General features: G+C 50.5%; 1 protein-coding gene across 1 annotated transcript in view; it reads left to right on the plus strand.

The window, feature by feature from the left end:
* The window catches only part of ACSF3 (acyl-CoA synthetase family member 3), a 72,853-nt gene that overhangs the window by 5,876 nt on the left and 46,199 nt on the right, over nucleotides 1-20,778 (plus strand). The window contains exons 2-4 of the mRNA XM_089692391.1: nucleotides 840-1,599; nucleotides 4,114-4,269; nucleotides 17,809-17,963. Coding sequence (XP_089548517.1) covers nucleotides 964-1,599; nucleotides 4,114-4,269; nucleotides 17,809-17,963 — 947 coding nt within the window. The 5' untranslated portion in view covers nucleotides 840-963. The remainder of the gene's footprint in view (nucleotides 1-839; nucleotides 1,600-4,113; nucleotides 4,270-17,808; nucleotides 17,964-20,778) is intronic.

Genomic DNA, 20,778 nt, shown 5'->3' on the forward strand with positions numbered 1-20,778 from the left:
TGGAAGGGGGGGAAAGCGTCCGGACTGGAAGGGAGGGGGGGGGGGAGTGTCTGGACTGGAAGGGGGGGAAAGCGTCCGGACTGGAAGGGGGGGGGAAACTGTCCGGACAGGAAGGAGGGGGGGGGGGAAGTGTCCGGACTGGAAGGGGAGGAAAGTGTCCGGACTGGAAGGGGAGGAAAGTGTCCGGACTGGAAGGGGGGGGGGGGGAAGTGTCCGGACTGGAAGGGGGGGGGGGGGAAGTGTCCGGACTGGAAGGGGGGGGGGGGGAAGTGTCCGGACTGGAAGGGGGGGGGGGAAGTGTCCGGACTGGAAGGGGGGGGGGGGGGAAGTGTCCGGACTGGAAGGGGGGGGGGGAAGTGTCCGGACTGGAAGGGGGGGGGGGGAAGTGTCCGGACTGGAAGGGGGGGGGGGGAAGTGTCCGGACTGGAAGGGGGGGTGGAAGTGTCCGGACTGGAAGGGGGGGAAGGCGTCCGGACTGGAAGGGGGGGAAAGCGTCCGGACTGGAAGGGGGGTGAAAGCGTCCGGACTGGAAGGAGGGGGGGGGGAGTGTCTGGACTGGAAGGGGAGGAAAGCGTCCGGACTGGAAGGGGGGGGAAAGTGTCCGGACTGGAAGGGCGTTATTCCCTTTAAAGTCTCATTCCTTTTGCTCCAATCTCTATATATTGATATTAGGGATGTGGCACCTTTTCCCATTCAGTGGATTTCATAAACCAGGTAATAAAATCTTAATAGAATTTATAACTCGAAGTAACTCTTGTCTTTGGGGAATTATAACACGAAGTAACTCTTGTCTTTGGGGAATTATAACTCGAAGTAACTCTTGGCTTTGTTGTTTGTAGTTTGGACGGATCCTCCGGCTGGAATTCTACAGCGTCATTGTCTATAGAGGAGATGATTCTGCTTTTTAGGAATTGACACTCCAAGCCTCCGGATCTGCTGTCCATTTCATTGATAAGTGGGGAGATGGCTGCTGGGTGTCGCCTCTCATTGCGCCAGCTAAGACTCTGCCACCACCGCCTTCTTTTCTGCTCCCTTTACACTCGCAGTTCAAGCCAGTTCCAGCCCTGGGCTCCGGTCTTTTATAAGGCGCTGAAATATGGCAATAGAACCGCGTTGGTTGACCAACATGGGCAGCACAGTTACCAGGATCTGTATCTCAGGAGCTGTGCGCTGTCCAGACAGATAACATCTTTGTTGGGCGATCCGAGCAATCAAGCCCGCCCCGAACGAGTGTCTTTCCTTTGCCCCAATGACTCCTCCTATGTGGTGAGCCAATGGGCAGCTTGGATGAGTGGCGCCATTGCTGTCCCTCTGTATAAAAACCACCCTCCCGCTGAGCTAGAGTACATCTTGCAGGACTCCCAGAGTGCTCTGGTGCTGGCAGAGACCAGCTATACGGACGCTGTGGCACCTCTGGCCGAGAAGCTGGGCATTGCAAAACTTACCGTGCCAGATAGACAGTCAGGTGGGAACATGGAGGAGAACGCCCCCGAATTTGGCCTGGACTGGAAAGAGAGGGGAGCCATGATTATATACACCAGCGGGACCACAGGAAGACCGAAGGGGGTGCTCAGCACTCACCACAATCTAAGCGCTATGGTAAGAACCCCAAAATGCAAGAAGATTCTGCTTCTTTCTTCTTCGTTCTTTTTTCTTTTTCTGCACAACATACGGGCAGACCTTTCAATTACGATACAAATAACAAAAATGTATTAAAAAGATGCAAAAACATACAAGCCATAAAGAGCAACTGCTCTGAGGAAGGGAGTTTGACTCCCGAAACGCGTTAGCACTTTATCCGAGGACGCATGCTGTCCACGATTGGCACCTTTGACTTCTTGTCTCTCTTTTTATGACCTTTATGGCTTGTGAGTATGTTTTTGCATCTTTTTAATACATTTTTGGTTATGTATGATTATGTCAGTATTTCTGTGCTCAAAGCGATACATTTTTTTGCATGGAAATATGTTGTTGTTTCTTTTATTGTAGGCTGTAATTTTTGGGAATAACTCACTGAAATCTGTCCAAACAAGAGTCTAGTAAACATCCCGGGGAGGATAAAATTTGAAAAACGAAATCATAAATAATTTAATAAATAATCATAAAAAGTAATATAATAATAAATTTAATTCAATAATATAATCAAACCGAAAACACTGAAATGTGAAATATAGCGCCAAGTTGGCCCATCGCTGAGCTCAGTCGCAGAATCGTTTTCAATGTCTGATGAGGAATTTCCCCCACCAATCATTATCACTCAATTCTGCAAGTGGTTCTGATTTACTATCGCTGTTCTCTAGCCGCTCTAAAACCGCGTCTGACCTAAAGGGACGCTTTTTGGACGCCATGGACGTTTCTCAGTTTCCAGGCAGAAAGAGCGGTAAAAATGCAGGCAGGGCGCCGGACAAAGCACTCGGGACAAAATGTATGTGAAATGGTTTGATACAGGAATGTTATATTATGTGATTTTAGTGGATTTAGTGAATGTCACTTTTTAAAATGTTTACATTTCCCGCCAGTTCTGTTCCCTGAATGTATATATCTTGTATCTGTTAAAATAAAGCCGTCTATTTCCTGGTTTACTTCAATACTGATGCCGTCTAGTCTCGTATGGTTGGCGGTGGTGTCTGTGGTCGGTGTTCGGACGGGGAAGCGGTATTCTAACGGAAGTACCCAAGTGCAGTCTGAGGTCGGTTCCGTTACACGCGCAATTGTCAGTTAAAGTAAAAGAGGGCCGTATCGCAAAAATTGGCCTGGTCATTAAGGGGGGGGGGGGGGCAGGGTAAGTCCTCTGGAGGGCAAGTGGATAATACGGGATTTGTGCGGCTCCGACAGTTTGCGAAGCTCTTTAACTAGTAGCCGACCGCAGATAGCCGAATGACGGCTGCACTGCGGCCGGCCAGTTCTGCGTGGACGTCATATGACAGCCTCCCAGAACGCGCTCTCCTGCACGCCCCAGGGGGCGCGCACCCGGCGATCTCCGTGATCGCTGTGTCCTACAGACACAGCTGATCACGTGATGTGGTAAAAGGCCAATCACAGCGGCCTTTTACCACGTGATCAGCGGTGTCCAATGACACGCTGATCAGAGGGAAATACAAGTGCCGGTTCTCGGCTGCACTTTCCTCACGCTGTCAGATCGTGAGGAAAGTACTGCCGAGAACCGGCAGTTGTCAGAGCGGGGATCGGCACCGATCATCAGGGCACTGATGATCAGTGCCCTGATGATCGGTGCCCAGCAGTGCCACCCGCAAGTTCCGCCCACCTGTGCCCAGCAGTGCGCCCACTAGCTCCGCCCACCTGTGCCCAGCAGTGCACCCACCTGTGCCACTCTGCAGTGCCACCTACATGTGCCCAGAAGTGCCACCTACCTGTGCCCAGCAGTGCCACCCACCTGTGCCCACCAGTGCCACCCACCAGTGCAGCCCAGCAGTGCTGCCAGTCAGTGCCACCAGTCAGTGCCCAGCAGTGATGCCAGTCAGTGCCGTCTATCAGTACCCATCATCAGTGTCACCTATCAGTGCCGCCTATCCGTGACACCTCATTAGTACTGCCTATCAGTGCCCTTTAGTGCTGCCCATCAGTGCCGCCTATCAGTGCCCATCAGTGCTGCCTCATCAACGTACATCAGTGAAGGAGAAAAAAATACCTGTTTGAAAAATTTTATAATAGAAACAAAGAAACGTTTTTTTTTTTTCTTCAAATTTTTTGCACTTTTTTTATTTATAGCGCAAAAAGTAAAGCGCCCAGCGGCGATTAAATACCACCAAAAGAAAGCTCTATTTGTGAGAAAAAAATGATCAAAAGTTCATATGGGTACAATGTTGCATGACCGCGCAATTGTCAAAGTGCGGCAGCGCTGAAAGCTGAAAATTGGCCTGGTAAATAAGGGGGTATAAGTGCCTGGTAGGCGAGTGGTTAAAATGTAAAGGTGGGCAGTATAATTCAATACAGAAGGAATGGGGGGGGGGGGCAGCTTGGTCATGGAGCTTACAATCTACATTCACCAGAACTCCATGCGTTTTGGCTCAGTTGACTTGGGATGGACCAAGGAGGTACAAAGGCCGGGGATAAGGGTGAGGGGGCTGATATTTTTGTACTCTCTCCATACAGGTGACGGCTCTGATACAGGAGTGGGCGCTGAATAGCGCAGATCGCATCCTGCATGTGCTGCCCCTTCACCATGTTCACGGCGTGGTCAACAAGCTGCTTTGTCCTCTGTGGGTCGGGGCCACTTGTGTCATGCTGCCCGAGTTCTGCCCCAAGAAGGTAAGGCATGTTCCGACTTTTATGTTTCAGAACATCGAATGGAATTTGACAATCCTCTTGTATTGATTGGCATCACCGATGCACCTCGTTTGTCTTCCTGGTAAAACATCGACGGTTTGAATGAAATGTCACTTTGGGGGTCCAGTTATTGTAAATCTGACCGTTTCATCCAACGGCTAATGAGATTGGGCCACACATTGTGCGGTTATTAAAGTGGAACTAAACCCTCTCAATCAACACTGACTATTTTAATCCTTATGCCACGTGCATTAGTAAATAGACATTTCTTCAGTTGCTTCCTGGTTTCTGGCCTAGGCCAAAATTATGTCAGAAGGAAAGATCCAGAAGCCGCACATTAAAGGCAGACCCATGTGCATGAGGTGGGATGAATGGCAGCCTCAGCCCAGACTCCACCCAGGATATGCCCCCAACAGATTTCACTCCGCCCCTTGGAGCCTAATCATGGGGGTCAAGCTCCAAGGGGCGGAGTGAAACGTGTTGGGGGCATAGCCTGGGTGGAGTCTGGGCTGAGGCTACCATTCCTCTCACACATGGGTCTGCCTTTGATGTGCGGCTAATGGATCTTTGCTTTTGACATTACTGCAGCTTGGAGCTCCCTATCCCTGGCAGCACTCACAGCGGACTAGTTTGGACTTCACCTCCCTACCTGAGCTGCACCTAATCTTGTCTTTTTAGGCCAAAATGATGTCATATATTCCAGGAGTCTTCATGATCTTTTTTTTTTTTTTCATTTGGAGGAGGGGCTTTGAAACATTTCATAGTTCCCTGCACTGTGTAATGGTTTTGCACAGAGCAGCTCTGATCCACTTCTCCCCATTTAGTGCTCCTGGCTCTCCCCCCCCCCTCCCCCCTGCTTAGGCCCACCATAAGAAGCTGCTTGATATGGGGGCACTTGTACAGGTCACTCCTGAGCCGGCTGTCCATTGACACACACAGCATGGCTCAGCCCTGCCCCTCACCCCGACTTCCTTCTCACTGGCAGTGATTGACAGCAGTGGAAACCAATTGCCTATGAGCCTATGAGGAGGGAGAGAGCCACTGCTCTCATGCACGCCGCTGGATCAGAATGTGGCTCCGGTAAGTATAAGGGAGGGGGGGGATGGGAGCTGCACTCACGTTTTTTTTATCTAATGCAGAGAATGCCTGGAGGTAAAACACCTTCAGCCTTTAGAACCACTTTAATACATTCCTTGCATTAAAAAATGTTTAGGTAAAAGCATTCTCAGTGTCCTCCACCCCTCTCTGCCAATCCCTCCACTGGCCTCCACTCAGTGTCCTCCACCCCTCTCTGCCAATCCCTCCACTGGCCTCCCACTCAGTGTCCTCCACCCCTCTCTGCCAATCCCTCCACTGGCCTCCATTCCGTGTCCTACATTACTCTCTGCCAATCCCTCCACTGCCTCCATTCAGTGTCCTCCACCCCTCTCTGCCAATCCCTCCACTGACCTCCACTCAGTGTCCTCCACCCCCTCTGCCAATCCCTCCACTGGCTTCCATTCAGTGTCCTCCGCCCCTCTCTGCCAATCCCTCCAATGGCCTCCATTCAGTGGCCTCCATCCCTCTCTGCCAATCCCTCCAATGGCCTCCATTCAGTGGCCTCCATCCCTCTCTGCCAATCCCTCCACTGGCCTCCACTCAGTGTCCTCCACCCCTCTCTGCCAATCCCTCCACTGGTATCTACTCAGTGTCCTCCACCCCTCTCTGCCAATCCCTCCACTGACCTCCACTCAGTGTCCTCCACCCCTCTCTGCCAATCCCTCCACTCAGTGCCCTCCACCCCTCTCTGCCAATCCCTCCACTGGCTTCCATTCAGTGTCCTCCACCCCTCTCTGCCAATCCCTCCACTGACCTCCACTCAGTGTCCTCCACCCCCCTCTGCCAATCCCTCCACTGACCTCCACTCAGTGTCCTCCACCCCTCTCTGCCAATCTCTCCACTGGCTTCCATTCAGTGTCCTCCACCCCTCTCTGCCAATCCCTCCACTGGCCTCCACTCAGTGTCCTCCACCCCTCTCTGCCAATCCCTCCACTGGCCCCCATTCAGTGTCCTCCACCCCTCTCTGCCAATCCCTCCACTGACCTCCACTCAGTGTCCTCCACCCCCCTCTGCCAATCCCTCCACTGACCTCCACTCAGTGTCCTCCACCCCTCTCTGCCAATCCCTCCAATGGCCTCCACTCAGTGTCCTCCACCCCTCTCTGCCAATCCCTCCACTGACCTCCACTCAGTGTCCTCCACCCCCCTCTGCCAATCCCTCCACTGACCTCCACTCAGTGTCCTCCACCCCTCTCTGCCAATCCCTCCAATGGCCTCCACTCAGTGTCCTCCACCCCTCTCTGCCAATCCCTCCACTGACCTCCACTCAGTGTCCTCCACCCCTCTCTGCCAATCCCTCCACTGGCTTCCCATTGCCCAACGGATAAAATTCAAAACATGAACAATAACATATAAAGTCGTTTATAACTCCATAAATCCTGCATAATAATAACGTGACATGCGATGTCTGTGCGGTGTGAGCCATCTGATTTCTGGCATTCGCACTGCGTTTTACAATCTGTTTTGGGGTGTCATTAATTTAACATTGACACCCGTACCGGATCTCATGGACGCCGCGGTATTGCAATGCGGTGCGGCACACACACAGGATTCGCCGCGTTTCCCGCATGGCATTAGTGTGAAGCAGGTCTAATGTTTCCTATTACACTCTGTAAGACGGGGAGGTCAGCAGCGGATAGATCCGACTTCCTCTGACATTCCCAACAAACTTTTCATCAATGCTGGAAAGTCACCTGACCTGCGCAGCGATCATTATTGGTAGATATGGCCGCCTGATCTAAATACAAAACAAAGATTGCTCCCCTCTGTCCTCGTCCGGCTGCTCTGAACGAAGAGGCTTTTGGGGGCTTTTGATGTCTCAGCTGCAGTAAAGCGTCTTCTATCTGCGGTCTTTTGGGGGGAGAATTGTTCTGGAGCAGCAATGTGGGGGGGGGGGGGGAGACTGTAAACAGCTAAGGGGAATATAAAGCCGGGGGGTCCAGGATCAGTGAGGGTGTCTGTGAGGCCGGGAGGGAGTCACCTCTATTCAGTCCGCCTTCCTTTTCCCTGTTTAGGCTCCTGCTGGCGGCACAGTGCTGGAATGGGGAAGCCTGTCAGGCCCTGTTAGGAATCACATACATCAGGGGAGGGGGGGGGGGGGGGGGGAGTAGAAAGTCCTCTCAATGCAGAGAGCAGACTCAGTAATGCAGGCCATACACGGGTCGAATTCGTCCAAAAATTGAAACCGTTGTTTGCTCGGTAATCCGACGGCGCCATCAATGATTTCGAAAATCAGCCGACCGAGTCATAAAGTTCACCCCATATAACAGGCGACACTTCTGTTCCTTCCAGGTCACGGCTCATGCGTGTATCCTTTTCGGAAAAAACGATCGTACGATTTGACCATCATTGAGTCAAAAATCGGTCGTTTTTCACAAATTTTCTAACATGCCCAGTCACCGAAAAGGGGAGGAACCACGAAAATCAGCCGGTGCCATTGACCCCACTAACAGAGCGAAAATCGGCCAATTATTCCTAGATCCGATTTTAGGACGAAAAATCGGTCAAATTTCAACCCATGTATGGCCGGCATTAGTGTTCGCATTTGTACACTTCCCCTACAGGTGACACCACCGGAGATACTGCTAGTTTGTTCCAGCCGGGGCACCTTAAACCGATATGGAAGTGCTAGTAAACGCGTTTTTGTGATTTTCTTTTTTTTTCCCACCTACAGGTAATCTTATAACAAAGCTCAAGATTAATATTTCCTAAGCATGTGCTTTTTAGGAGATATTCCATCGAGCGTGGTGACGTCACCGGCACACGTGCTCTGAAGGAACGGCATACCCGTGCTACAAATCGCCACGCACGCCGGAGTGAGAGCAATCATTCTGACCGAGCACGGCTGTCAAACTGGCGGCCCTCCAGCGCCTCCTGATGTGTTCAAGGGGCACTCTAGTGAATCTTTAACTAGTCCACATTGAAAGGGATTATTGCTAAGTGTGTGAAGGTGGTTTTGGTGGCCGTATAGTATTCTTTTTTTGTTTAATGAAAGATTGCAGCACAGCTATACTTGTGTGCACTGGGGGGGGGGGGGGTTTAAGCTTGTTATTAGGGAAAGGGGGCGGGGGGCACATAGGAGGCAGTACTAGGGACACTGGTTCGAATCCCAACCACGGCACCGCCTGCTTGGAGTTTGCATGTTCTCCCTGTGCCTGCGTGGGTTTCCTCCGGGTACTCCGGTTTCCTTCCACACTCCAAAGACATGCTGGTAGGTTAATTGGCTCCCGTCTAAATTGTCCCTAGTATGTGTATGTATGATGGGAGTTAGGGACCTTAGATTGTACGTTCCTCGTGGGCGGGGACTGATGTAAGTGTATGTATGTGTGTATATATATATATATATATACAGTTGCAAGAAAAAGTATGTGAACCCCTTGGGATTACGTGGAGTTTTGCATGAATTGGGCATAAAATGTGCTCTGAACGTCATCTAAGTCACAACAATAGAAGAACACAGTCTGCTGAACATAATACTACACAAACATTAGATGTTGCCATGGTTTAATTGCACATAACATGTAAACATTCACAGTGCAGGGAGGAAAAAGTATGTGAACCTTTGGACTTAATAACTGGTTGACCCTCCTTTGGCAGCAATAACCTCAACCAAACGTTTCCTGTAGTTGCAGATCAGACCTGCACAACGATCTGGAGTCATTTTGGACCACTCCTCTTCACAAAACTGTTTCAGTGTAGCAATATTCTTGGGATGTCTGGTGTGAATCGCTCTCTTAAGGTAATGCCACAGCATTTCAATCGGGTTGAGGTCAGGACTCTGACTGGGCCACTCCAGAAGGCGTATTCTGTGCTGTTGCAGCCATTGTTTTGTTGAATTACTTGTATGCTTTGGGTCATTGTCCTGTTGCATCACCCATCCTCTGCGGAGCTTCAGTTGGCGGACAGATGGTCGTACGTTTTCCTGCAAAATGTCTTGATAAACTCTGGAATTCATTTTCCCATCAATGACAACAATCTGTCCAGGCCCTGAGGCAGCAAAGCAGCCCCAAACCATGATGCTCCCTCCGCCATGTTTCACAGTGGGGATGAGGTTTTGATGTTGGTGTGCTGGGCCTTTTTTTCTCCACACATAGTGTTGTGTGTTCTTCCCAAACAACTCAATCTTGGTTTCATCTGTCCACAGTATATTCTGCCAGTAGTGCTGTGGAACATCCAGGTGCTCTTTTGCAAACTTCAAACGTGCTGCAATATTCTTTTTGGACAGCAATGGCTTCCTCCGTGGTGTCCTCCCATGTACTCCATTCTTGTTTAATGTTTTCCTTATTGTAGATGTGTCAACAAAAATGTTAGCATGTGCCAGAGATTTCTGTAGGTCTTTAGCTGACACTCTGGGATTCTTCTTTACCTCATGCAGCATTCTGCGCTCTGCTCTTGCAGTCATTTTTACAGGACGACCACGCCTAGGGAGAGTAGCAACAGTGCTAAACTTTCTCCATTTGTAGACAGTCTGTCTTACCGTGGACACATGAACATCAAGGCTCAAGGAGATACTTTTTTAACCCTTTCCAGCTTCATGCAAGTCAACAATTCTTGATCGTAGGTCTTCTGAGAGCTCTTTTCTGCGAGGCATGGTTCACATCAGACAGTGCTTCTTGAAACCAGTAAACCCAAAACAGGTGTGTGTTTTTTAAGGGCAGGACAGCTGTCAGCAACACATCCAATATCATCACACTGATTGGAGTCAAGGTTGGCTCACTCCTGGCTCCAATTGGGTCTGGGAGAAGTCATTAAGCTAGGGCCTCACATACTTTTTCCTCCCTGCACTGTGAATGTTTACATGTTATGTGCAATTAAACTATGGCAACATCTAATGTTTTTGTAGTATTATGTTCAGCAGACTGTGTTCTTCTATTGTTGTGACATAGATGACGTTCAGAGCACATTTTATACCCAATTCATGCAAAACTCCTCGTAATCCCAAGGGGTTCACATACTTTTTCTTGCAACTGTATATATATATATGATATGTGACGCACTGCATTAATTGGCGACGCTATGTAAGTACCTGTAGTAGTAATAATAATTAGGAGCAGCAACAAGTACATGAAGCCAACGCGTTTCGGGAGAGAGGCTCTTCCTTCTTCAGGGCGAATGAAAGACTGTCAGAGTGTCATCTGTAGTTGCAGTGGCAGCATTGGCACAATGTATATGTACAGCGCTGCGTAAACTGACGGCTCTATAGTACTGCAAATAAATAATAATAAACATTAGGGATTATTATTATACAGTATTTATAAAGCGCCGATAGTTGGCTCAGCGCTGTACATTACAGAGGGGAACAGAACATGTGACAGAACAATACCAATACAATGCAAAACATGAGGGGATCGAGGGCCCTGCTCCTTGGAGCTTACAATCTAGGAGGGAGGGGATGGTGGCACAGGAGGAGATAGCTGTGGGGGATGGAGTGGTAGGAAGAGTGGAGGAGATCGGTCAAGTTAGCAGGGGGTGGGGTAGGCTTCCCTGAAGAGATGGGTTTTCAGGGTGCGCCTAAAGGAGAGGAGAGTAGGTGATAATCTGATGGGTTGGGGCAGGGAGTTCCAGAGGATGGGTGACACCCTGGAGAAGTCCTGGAGGCGGGCATGGGAGGAGGAGACCAGGGAACTAGAGAGAAGGAGGTCTTGTGAGGAGCGGAGTGTGCGTGTTGGGTGGTACTTGGATATTAGGTCAGTGATGTAGTTCGGGGCAGTATGGTGGACGGCTTTGTACGTCAGTGTTAGGATTTTGAATTTGATCCGTTGTGCAATCGGAAGCCAGTGGAGGGATTGGCAGAGGGGGGTGGAGGACACTGAATGGAGGTCAGTGAGGGGATTGGCAGAGGGGGGTGGAGGACACTGAATGGAGGCCAGTGGAGGGATTGGCAGAGAGGGGTGGAGGACACTGAGTGGAGGCCAGTGGACGGATTGGCAGAGAGGGGTGGAGGACACTGAGTGGAGACCAATGGAGGGATTGGCAGAGGGGGGTGGAGGACACTGAGTGGAGGCCAGTGGAGGGATTGGCAGAGGGAGGTGGAGGACACTGAGTGGAGGCCAGTGGAGGGATTGGCAGAGAGGGGTGGAGGACACTGAGTGGAGGCCAGTGGAGGGATTGGCAGAGGGGGGTGGAGGACACTGAGTGGAGGCCAGTGGAGGGATTGGCAGAGGGGGGTGGAGGACACTGAGTGGAGGCCAGTGGAGGGATTGGCAGAGGGGGGTGGAGGACACTGAGTGGAGGCCAGTGGAGGGATTGGCAGAGGGGGGTGGAGGACACTGAGTGGAGGCCAGTGGAGGGATTGGCAGAGGGGGGTGGAGGACACTGAGTGGAGGCCAGTGGAGGGATTGGCAGAGGGGGGTGGAGGACACTGAGTGGAGGCCAGTGGAGGGATTGGCAGAGGGGGGTGGAGGACACTGAGTGGAGGCCAGTGGAGGGATTGGCAGAGGGGGGTGGAGGAGATGGAGCAGTTGGAAAGGTGAATGAGTCTGGCAGCCGTATTCAGGATCGACTGAAGCGGGGATTGGAGGAGAGGGCCTTGATGAGGGTCAGGAAGTAGGCCTGTTTGGCTGCGTGGAGGGAGGAGGTGTAGGTGCGGAAGGCAGATTTGTAGCGGGTGAAGGCTTGTTGGGATTTGGTTTTGCGCCATAGTCGCTCCAGGGCACGGCTGTGTCGTTTGAGGGTTTTGGTGTGATCAGTCTGCCAGGGCTGGAGCGGTCGGGGTCTGATGTTGCGTGTGGTTAAAGGCGCTAGTGAGTCAAGGGCTGTTGACAGCGCGTTGTTGTAGGCCGTCATAGCCAAGTCGGGGCAGGACAGGGGGAGGATGCTGTCATGGAGTTGATCAGCTGCAGAGTGGAGGGGGGCAGGGTTGAGGTTGCGGAGGTTACGGCTGGTAGTAGTGTGACATTGGAGGGGGTAGGCGTTGCAGGATGAGGAGATGGGGATAACCGTTGCGTTCAGCCACCTCTATGATTGACTGCACCCGCTACAGCCAGGGCTGGGGATGTCTGATGGCAGCCGGGCACAGCCTGCAGACACGCCAGCATTCACCCGGTCCCCCAGCGGGCAGCCAGATCCCGCAGACGTTCTCTGATGTCTGGAGATGCCTTAAGGCTGAACTCCGGGCAGATATACCGTATTTGCCGGCGTATAAGACGACTTTTTGACCCTTGAAAATCTTCTCAAAAGTCGGGGGTCGTCTTATACGCCGGTACACATGTTAGGGGGGGCTGCTGCATTAAGTACAGGGGTTTGCAGGGGCTGATGTCTCTTACCTGGATCCAGTCCCACGACGATCCGGTCCAGGAAGCGCGGCGTCTCCTTCAGTTCGGCCACTGGATGTTCGTGCGGCTGCTCGGCTCCGCCTCCTCACCGGTGATTGGCCGCCAGAACTGTAGCTCAGGAAAGGCACACAGGCGGCCAATCACCGGCGAGGGGGCGGAGCCGAGCGGCCCCGCGAAAATTGAGTGCCGGAGCAGCAGGTAAGTGTTCTGTGTAGAGGTGCTGCTGCAACCACATATGCTGGCTGCAGCAGCACCATACGAGAACAGGGTCAGCAAGTCTCAGTGGGAGGAATAGTGCCCCATCATTGGTGTCACTGATGCCAATGATGGGGCACTATTCCTCCCACTGACACCAACGATGGGGCACTATTCCTCCCACTGACACCAACGATGGGGCACTATTCCTCCCCCCCACTGACACCAACGATGGGGCACTATTCCCCCCCCCCCACTGACACCAACGATGGGGCACTATTCCACCCCCCACTGACACCAATGATGGGGCACTATTCCACCCCTCACTGACACCAATGGTGGGACACCATTCCTCCCACTGACACCAATGATGGGGCACTATTCCTGCCACTGATACCAATGATGGGGCACCATTCCTGCCACTGATACCAATGATGGGGCACTATTCCTCCCACTGACACCAATGATGGGGGACTATTCCTCCCACTGACATCAATGATGGGGCACTATTCCTCCCACTGATACCAACGATGGGGCACTATTCCTCCCACTGACACCAACGATGGGGCACTATTCCTCCCCCCCACTGACACCAACGATGGGGCACTATTCCCCCCCCCCCACTGACACCAACGATGGGGCACTATTCCACCCCCCACTGACACCAATGATGGGGGACTATTCCTCCCACTGACATCAATGATGGGGCACTATTCCTCCCACTGACACCAATGATGGGGCACTATTCCTCCCCCCCACTGACACCAACGATGGGGCACTATTCCTCCCCCCCACTGACACCAACGATGGGGCACTATTCCTCCCCCCCACTGACACCAACGATGGGGCACTATTCCTCCCCCCCACTGACACCAATGATGGGGGACTATTCCTCCCACTGACATCAAGGATGGGGCACTATTCCTCCCACTGATACCAACGATGGGGCACTATTCCTCCCACTGACACCAACGATGGGGCACTATTCCTCCCCCCCACTGACACCAACGATGGGGCACTATTCCTCCCCCCCACTGACACCAACGATGGGGCACTATTCCTCCCCCCCACTGACACCAACGATGGGGCACTATTCCTCCCCCCCACTGACACCAACGATGGGGCACTATTCCTCCCCCCCACTGACACCAACGATGGGGCACTATTCCTCCCCCCCACTGACACCAACGATGGGGCACTATTCCCCCCCCCCACTGACACCAACGATGGGGCACTATTCCACCCCCCACTGACACCAATGATGGGGCACTATTCCACCCCTCACTGACACCAATGGTGGGACACCATTCCTCCCACTGACACCAATGATGGGACACCATTCCTCCCACTGACACCAATGATGGGGCACTATTCCTGCCACTGATACCAATGATGGGGCACTATTCCTCCCACTGACACCAATGATGGGGCACTATTCCTCCCACTGACATCAATGATGGGGCACTATTCCTCCCACTGATACCAACGATGGGGCACTATTCCTCCCACTGACACCAACGATGGGGCACTATTCCTCCCCCCCACTGACACCAACGATGGGGCACTATTCCCCCCCCCCCCACTGACACCAACGATGGGGCACTATTCCACCCCCCACTGACACCAATGATGGGGGACTATTCCTCCCACTGACATCAATGATGGGGCACTATTCCTCCCACTGATACCAACGATGGGGCACTATTCCTCCCACTGACACCAACGATGGGGCACTATTCCTCCCACTGACACCAACGATGGGGCACTATTCCTCCCACTGACACCAACGATGGGGCACTATTCCTCCCCCCCACTGACACCAACGATGGGGCACTATTCCTCCCCCCCACTGACACCAACGATGGGGCACTATTCCTCCCCCCCACTGACACCAATGATGGGGGACTATTCCTCCCACTGACATCAATGATGGGGCACTATTCCTCCCACTGATACCAACGATGGGGCACTATTCCTCCCACTGACACCAACGATGGGGCACTATTCCTCCCCCCCACTGACACCAACGATGGGGCACTATTCCTCCCCCCCACTGACACCAACGATGGGGCACTATTCCTCCCCCCCACTGACACCAACGATGGGGCACTATTCCTCCCCCCCACTGACACCAACGATGGGGCACTATTCCCCCCCCCCCACTGACACCAACGATGGGGCACTATTCCACCCCCCACTGACACCAATGATGGGGCACTATTCCACCCCTCACTGACACCAATGGTGGGACACCATTCCTCCCACTGACACCAATGATGGGACACCATTCCTCCCACTGACACCAATGATGGGGCACTATTCCTGCCACTGACACCAATGATGGGGCACTATTCCTCCCACTGATACCAATGATGGGGCACTATTCCTCCCACTGACACCAATGATGGGGCACTATTCCTCCCACTGACACCAATGATGGGGCACTATTCCTCCCACTGACACCAATGATGGGGCACTATTCCTCCCACTGGTGTGCATTGGAAGAGGGGTAGTCTTATACGGCGAGTATAGCCCAAACACTACATTTTAGCAGGAAAAGTAGGGGGGTCGTCTTATACGCCGGCAAATACGGTATATATAAAATCCGCCAATGAATGCAGATGAACATTTGTTCAAAATCATTATAGCTGAGCCCCAGGCAGATGAATGCAGCTCCATATTCTCTGATCCATCATTAAATGCACGGTTTTCTTCTCCGAGAATAGGTGCCGGAACTCCCCCCTTCTGAATCACTTCTTATCTCCCCCCACCCATCTCCCAGCGCAGCCTCTTGGTTCCACCCGCTTCCCGCCTCGCAGTACACAACCAATGAGAATTCTGGGGGGTCATTTAGGCTCGGTTCACATATATGCATTATGCGGTTTTTTGTTTTTTTTTTCTCCGGTGCAGTTTTGCTTTTTGCAGTTTGTTTTGCGTTTTTCTACACGCGTTTCTACCGCATTTTGCTCAGTTTTTTTTGTTTTTTTTTTTTTTTGTTAAAGTGGAATTTTTTTTTTTTTTGTTGCTGGGCAGAATAACAAAATGCAAACCGCAAAACACGGCAAAAAACGCACTACTGCGCATTTCAACAGCTTCTCCATTAAACTCTGTTGTAGCAAAAACGCTGCATTTTGCTTTTTTAAAAAAGCGCCCGACCCTTTCCAAAAAACGCAGCGGCTCAAAAAAGCCTGAATGTGAACGTGTTCCATAGGAATTAATGTTAAATGGACTGGAGGGCGTTTCTGCAAAAAGCGCTAAAAAAAATGAATTGGTGTGAATGAATTATAACAAGAAAGGCAGTAAAATGGATACCCTGCAGCCAGCAGAAACAGACCTCACAAGTAACAAAACACCACCCCAGCAATAGACCCCCAGCAGCAGCAACAGATCTCCCAGCAGCAGCCAGCATCAATAGACTCTCGGGCAGCCAGAAACAATAGACCCCTCCCTCAACAGTAGATCTCTTCCAGTCTTCCAGCAACAATTACCCCCCCACTAGTAAAAATAGACCCCACCCAGCAGCAACAACAGATCTCCCAGCAGCAGCCTGAATCAATAGACTCTCCAGCAGCCAGAAACAATAGACCCCACCCACAACAGTAGATCTCTTCCAGCAACAATTAACACCCCCTATAGTAACAATAGACCCCCCACCCACCCAGCAGCAACAACAAATATCCAAGCAGCAGCCAGCATCAATGGACTCTCCAGCAGCCAGAAATAATATACCCCTCCCTCCACAGTAGATCTCTTCCAGCAACAATTATCCCCCCCACTAGTAACAATAGACCTCCCCAGCAACAATAGACCCCCCCCCAACCAGCAGCAACAACAAATCTCCCAGCAGTAGCCAGCATCAATGGACTCTCCAGCAGCCAGAAACAATAGATCCCCCCCCTCAACAGTAGGTCTCTTCCAGCAATAATTCACCTCCCCCCACTATTAACAATAGACCTCCCCAGCAGCAAGAGACCCCACCCACACCCAGCAGCAACAACAGATCTCCCAGCAGCAGCCAGCATCAATAGACTTTCCAGCAGCCAGAAACAATAGACCCCTCCCTCAACAATAGACCCCCCCCACTAGTAACAATAGACCCCCATCCAGCAGCAACAACAGATCTCTCAGAAGCATCCAGCATCAATAGATTCTCCAGCAGCCAGAAACAATAGACCTCCCCAGAAACAATAGACCCCCACCTAGCAGCAACAACAGATCTCCCAGCAGTAGCCAGCATCAGTAGACTCTCCAGCAGCCAGAAACACAAGACCCCTCCTTCAACAGTAGATCTATTCTAGCAACAATAACCCCCCCACCACTAGTTACAATAGACCCCCTCCCAACAGCAACAACAGATCTGCCAGCAGCAGCCAGAATCAATAGACCCCTCCCATAACAGTAGATCTCTTTCAGCAACAATTATCCCCCCCAGTAACAATAGACCTCCCCAGCAACAATATACCCCCCCATCCAGCAGCAAAAACAAATATCCCAGCAGCAGCCAGAAACAATAGACTCTCCAGGAGCCAGAAAAAATAGACACCTCCCTCAACAGTAGATCTCTTCCAGCAGCAATAGATCCCCCCTCATCCAGTAACAATAGACCACAATGCAAAAGCAGATCCCCTTCAGTGACAATAGATCCCCGTCAGCCGGCATCAATAGACCTTCCAGGACATCCCAGCACCCCTTGCTATTACATGCATTCAGTGCTGGAGGTACCGGAACTGCGTTCCCACGGAAAGTGCTTGAATGGGCTGCTGTGCCTGCAGAAACGCGAGCCGCAGCAAACGCACAGGCGTGAACCTGGCGTTCCGTGTGCTGAATGATATTAGTAGCTGACCAATCGCTTTCACTTGTTTCCAGAGTTCCTCTCCCCGTTTCAGAGAACTTTATGTTGTTTATTAGCCTGTTCACCGGCCTGAAATGACTGACCCTTCTTGTCTTCCATTTAGGTGTGGGAACACTTACTTAGCAGAGAAATTCCTTCCATCAACGTCTTCATGGCTGTTCCCACGATCTACAGTAAACTGATAGAATATCACGATCGCCATTTCACTCAGCCGCATGTTAAAGACTTTGTACGAGCCGTGTGTCGGGAGCAGATCAGGTACGATGGCTCTGCCAGAGTGACCTGAGCAGCACTGGACCTGATTTATGAAGGCGGAGCTGCTCTCGTCACACAATACAGAAAGTAATATTCTCCAATTAGAGTACAGAAGATTGAAGCAAGGATCGGATTGTTGCCTGTGCGGGGCTACAGTTATAGCCGAATTTCAGGAATTCAGCTACTTGGCATGCCATGGGTTAAATCTAATGAGGTGTCTCATAGACTTATCTCTATTTTCATACCTGACGAGTTTATTGTCCAACAGGAAGATAACTTCTAGAGCTCCGATGCTGCCCACTCTGGTCCCAGTTTCATCAAGAGCAGAATCGTTGGACCTGCTATGCCCGCCCCTCAATTGCTTCTGCCTATTCTCAGAAGCCTTTGTATTATGTTTTTTCAATCACAAAATACAAAGGCTTCTGTGAATGTCATTCACAAAATACAAAGGCTTCCGTGAATGTCATTCACAAAATACAAAGGCTTCCGTGAATGTCATTCACAAAATACAAAGGCTTCCGTGAATTTCATTCACAAAATACAAAGGCTTCCGTGAATGTCATTCACAAAATACAAAGGCTTCCGTGAATGTCATTCACAAAATACAAAGGCTTCCGTGAATGTCATTCACAAAATACAAAGGCTTCCGTGAATGTCATTCACAAAATACAAAGGCTTCCGTGAATGTCATTCACAAAATACAAAGGCTTCCGTGAATGTCATTCACAAAATACAAAGGCTTCCGTGAATGTCATTCACAAAATACAAAGGCTTCCGTGAATGTCATTCACAAAATACAAAGGCTTTTGTGAATGTCAGTCACAAAATGCACATGCACTCCGCCAAACAATAAAAAAAAAACTCTAGCAGTACACACTAAACTGAGCATGTGCAGAGTGCCTCTTAGACCTCTGTACTATCAGCAGATGATTGAGGACAATAGAAGGAGAGGATCAGAGAAGACAGGATCAAACAGCCTTTTTACACAGTGTGGAGGATTAACCCCTTAGGTTCCACATTGAGTATAACAAGCATACTGATTTTACTGTTGTGGGTTTAGTAACACTTTAGCTCATAGTGTCTGGAACTGCTATGCCTGCCCCTGCCTTCCTTCTACCCATTCACAGAAGCCTTTGTATTATTTGGTGGCATTCACAAATACAAAGGCTTCTGTGAATGTCATTCACAAAATACAAAGGCTTCCGTGAATGTCATTCACAAAATACAAAGGCTTCCGTGAATGTCATTCACAAAATACAAAGGCTTCCGTGAATGTCATTCACAAAATACAAAGGCTTCCGTGAATGTCATTCACAAAATGCACATGCACTCTGCCAAACAATAAAAAAAAAACTCTAGCAGTACACACTAAACTGAGTATGTGCAGAGTGCCTCTTAGACCTCTATACTATCAGCAGATGATTGAGGACAATAGAAGAAGGAGAGGATCAGAGAAGACAGGATCAAACAGCCTTTTTACACAGTGCGGAGGATTAACCCCTTAGGTTCCACATTGAGTATAACAAGCATACTGATTTTACTGTTGTGGGTTTAGTAACACTTTAGCTCATAGTGTCTGGAACTGCTATGCTTGCCCCTGCCTTCCTTCTACCTATTCACAGAAGCCTTTGTATTATTTGACGGCATTCACAAATACAAAGGCTTCTGTGAATGGGCGGCAGAGGTTGAGTGGCGGGCATAGCTGCTCTGTGTACTTTTCTGCTCTCACAGCTGGAGTGTATTCTCCAAGAACGCAATAAACCTGTCACATGTAAGTAATAGAGAAGTCCCGGAGGTGACATGCTCCTTTATGAACTTAACTCATCGTGTGCCTGCGCTTTTTGCAAAGTTGCTGATGGAATTCAGCGTTAGGTCTGCAGCCCCCAAGTCAATAACAGACAATACAGCATTCAAGGATTGTGTGGGAAGCAAATGTCCATGCATTCTGGGGTCAGATTAGGCCTGCATACCTGAAAACCACTGTAAATGTAAGCTTTAAAGAGACCCTGTCACCACCCCATGCCAGCCAACATAGACTGCAGGCATACCGTGAGTCAGGTCTAGTGAGGTTCCTTCTGCCTCGTAGATTTATCCGTATTATTCACATCTGACACGTTTATTGTTCTACAGGAAGATAATTTCCGAAGCTCCGACGCTGCTCCCTGTGGTCTGTTCCTTCAAGAGCAGAGTTGCTGGAACTGCTGTGCTCACCCCTTCCTTCCTTCTGCCCATTCACAGAAGCCTTTGTATTATGTGACATTCACAAAAAATAAAGGCTTCTGTGAATGGGCAGCAGAGGAGAGTGGCTGGCATAGTTGTTTTGTGTGCTTTTCTATTCTCACAGCTGTAACAGAGCAATAAACATCACATATATTTAATAGAGATAAGTCCCAGAGGTGACATGCACCTAAATTAGGAGGAAGGAGGTCCTGATTCCTCTATATAGATCTTACTTCACTAGAGGAATCGGGACCTCCTTCCTCCTGCCGGTGACCCCTCTAGTGATATAAAGATCTATACAGAGGATTCGGGACCTCCTTCCTCCTGCCGGTGACCCCTCTAGTGATAGGATCTATATAGAGGAATTGGGATCTCTTTCCTCCCGCCGGTGACCCCTCTAGTGATATAAAGATCTATATAGAGGAATCGGGACCTCCTTCCTCCTGCCGGTGACCCCTCTAGTGATAGGATCTATATAGAGGAATCGGGACCTCCTTCCTCCTGCCGGTGACCCCTCTAGTGATAGGATCTATATAGAGGAATCGGGACCTCCTTCCTCCTGCCGGTGACCCCTCTAGTGATAGATCTATATAGAGGA

This window comes from Staurois parvus, unplaced genomic scaffold (genome assembly GCF_062004578.1).
Source record: "Staurois parvus isolate SC_StPar_1 unplaced genomic scaffold, SC_StPar_1.0 ptg000584l, whole genome shotgun sequence".
In the NCBI taxonomy this organism is placed as follows: Eukaryota; Metazoa; Chordata; class Amphibia; order Anura; family Ranidae; genus Staurois; species Staurois parvus.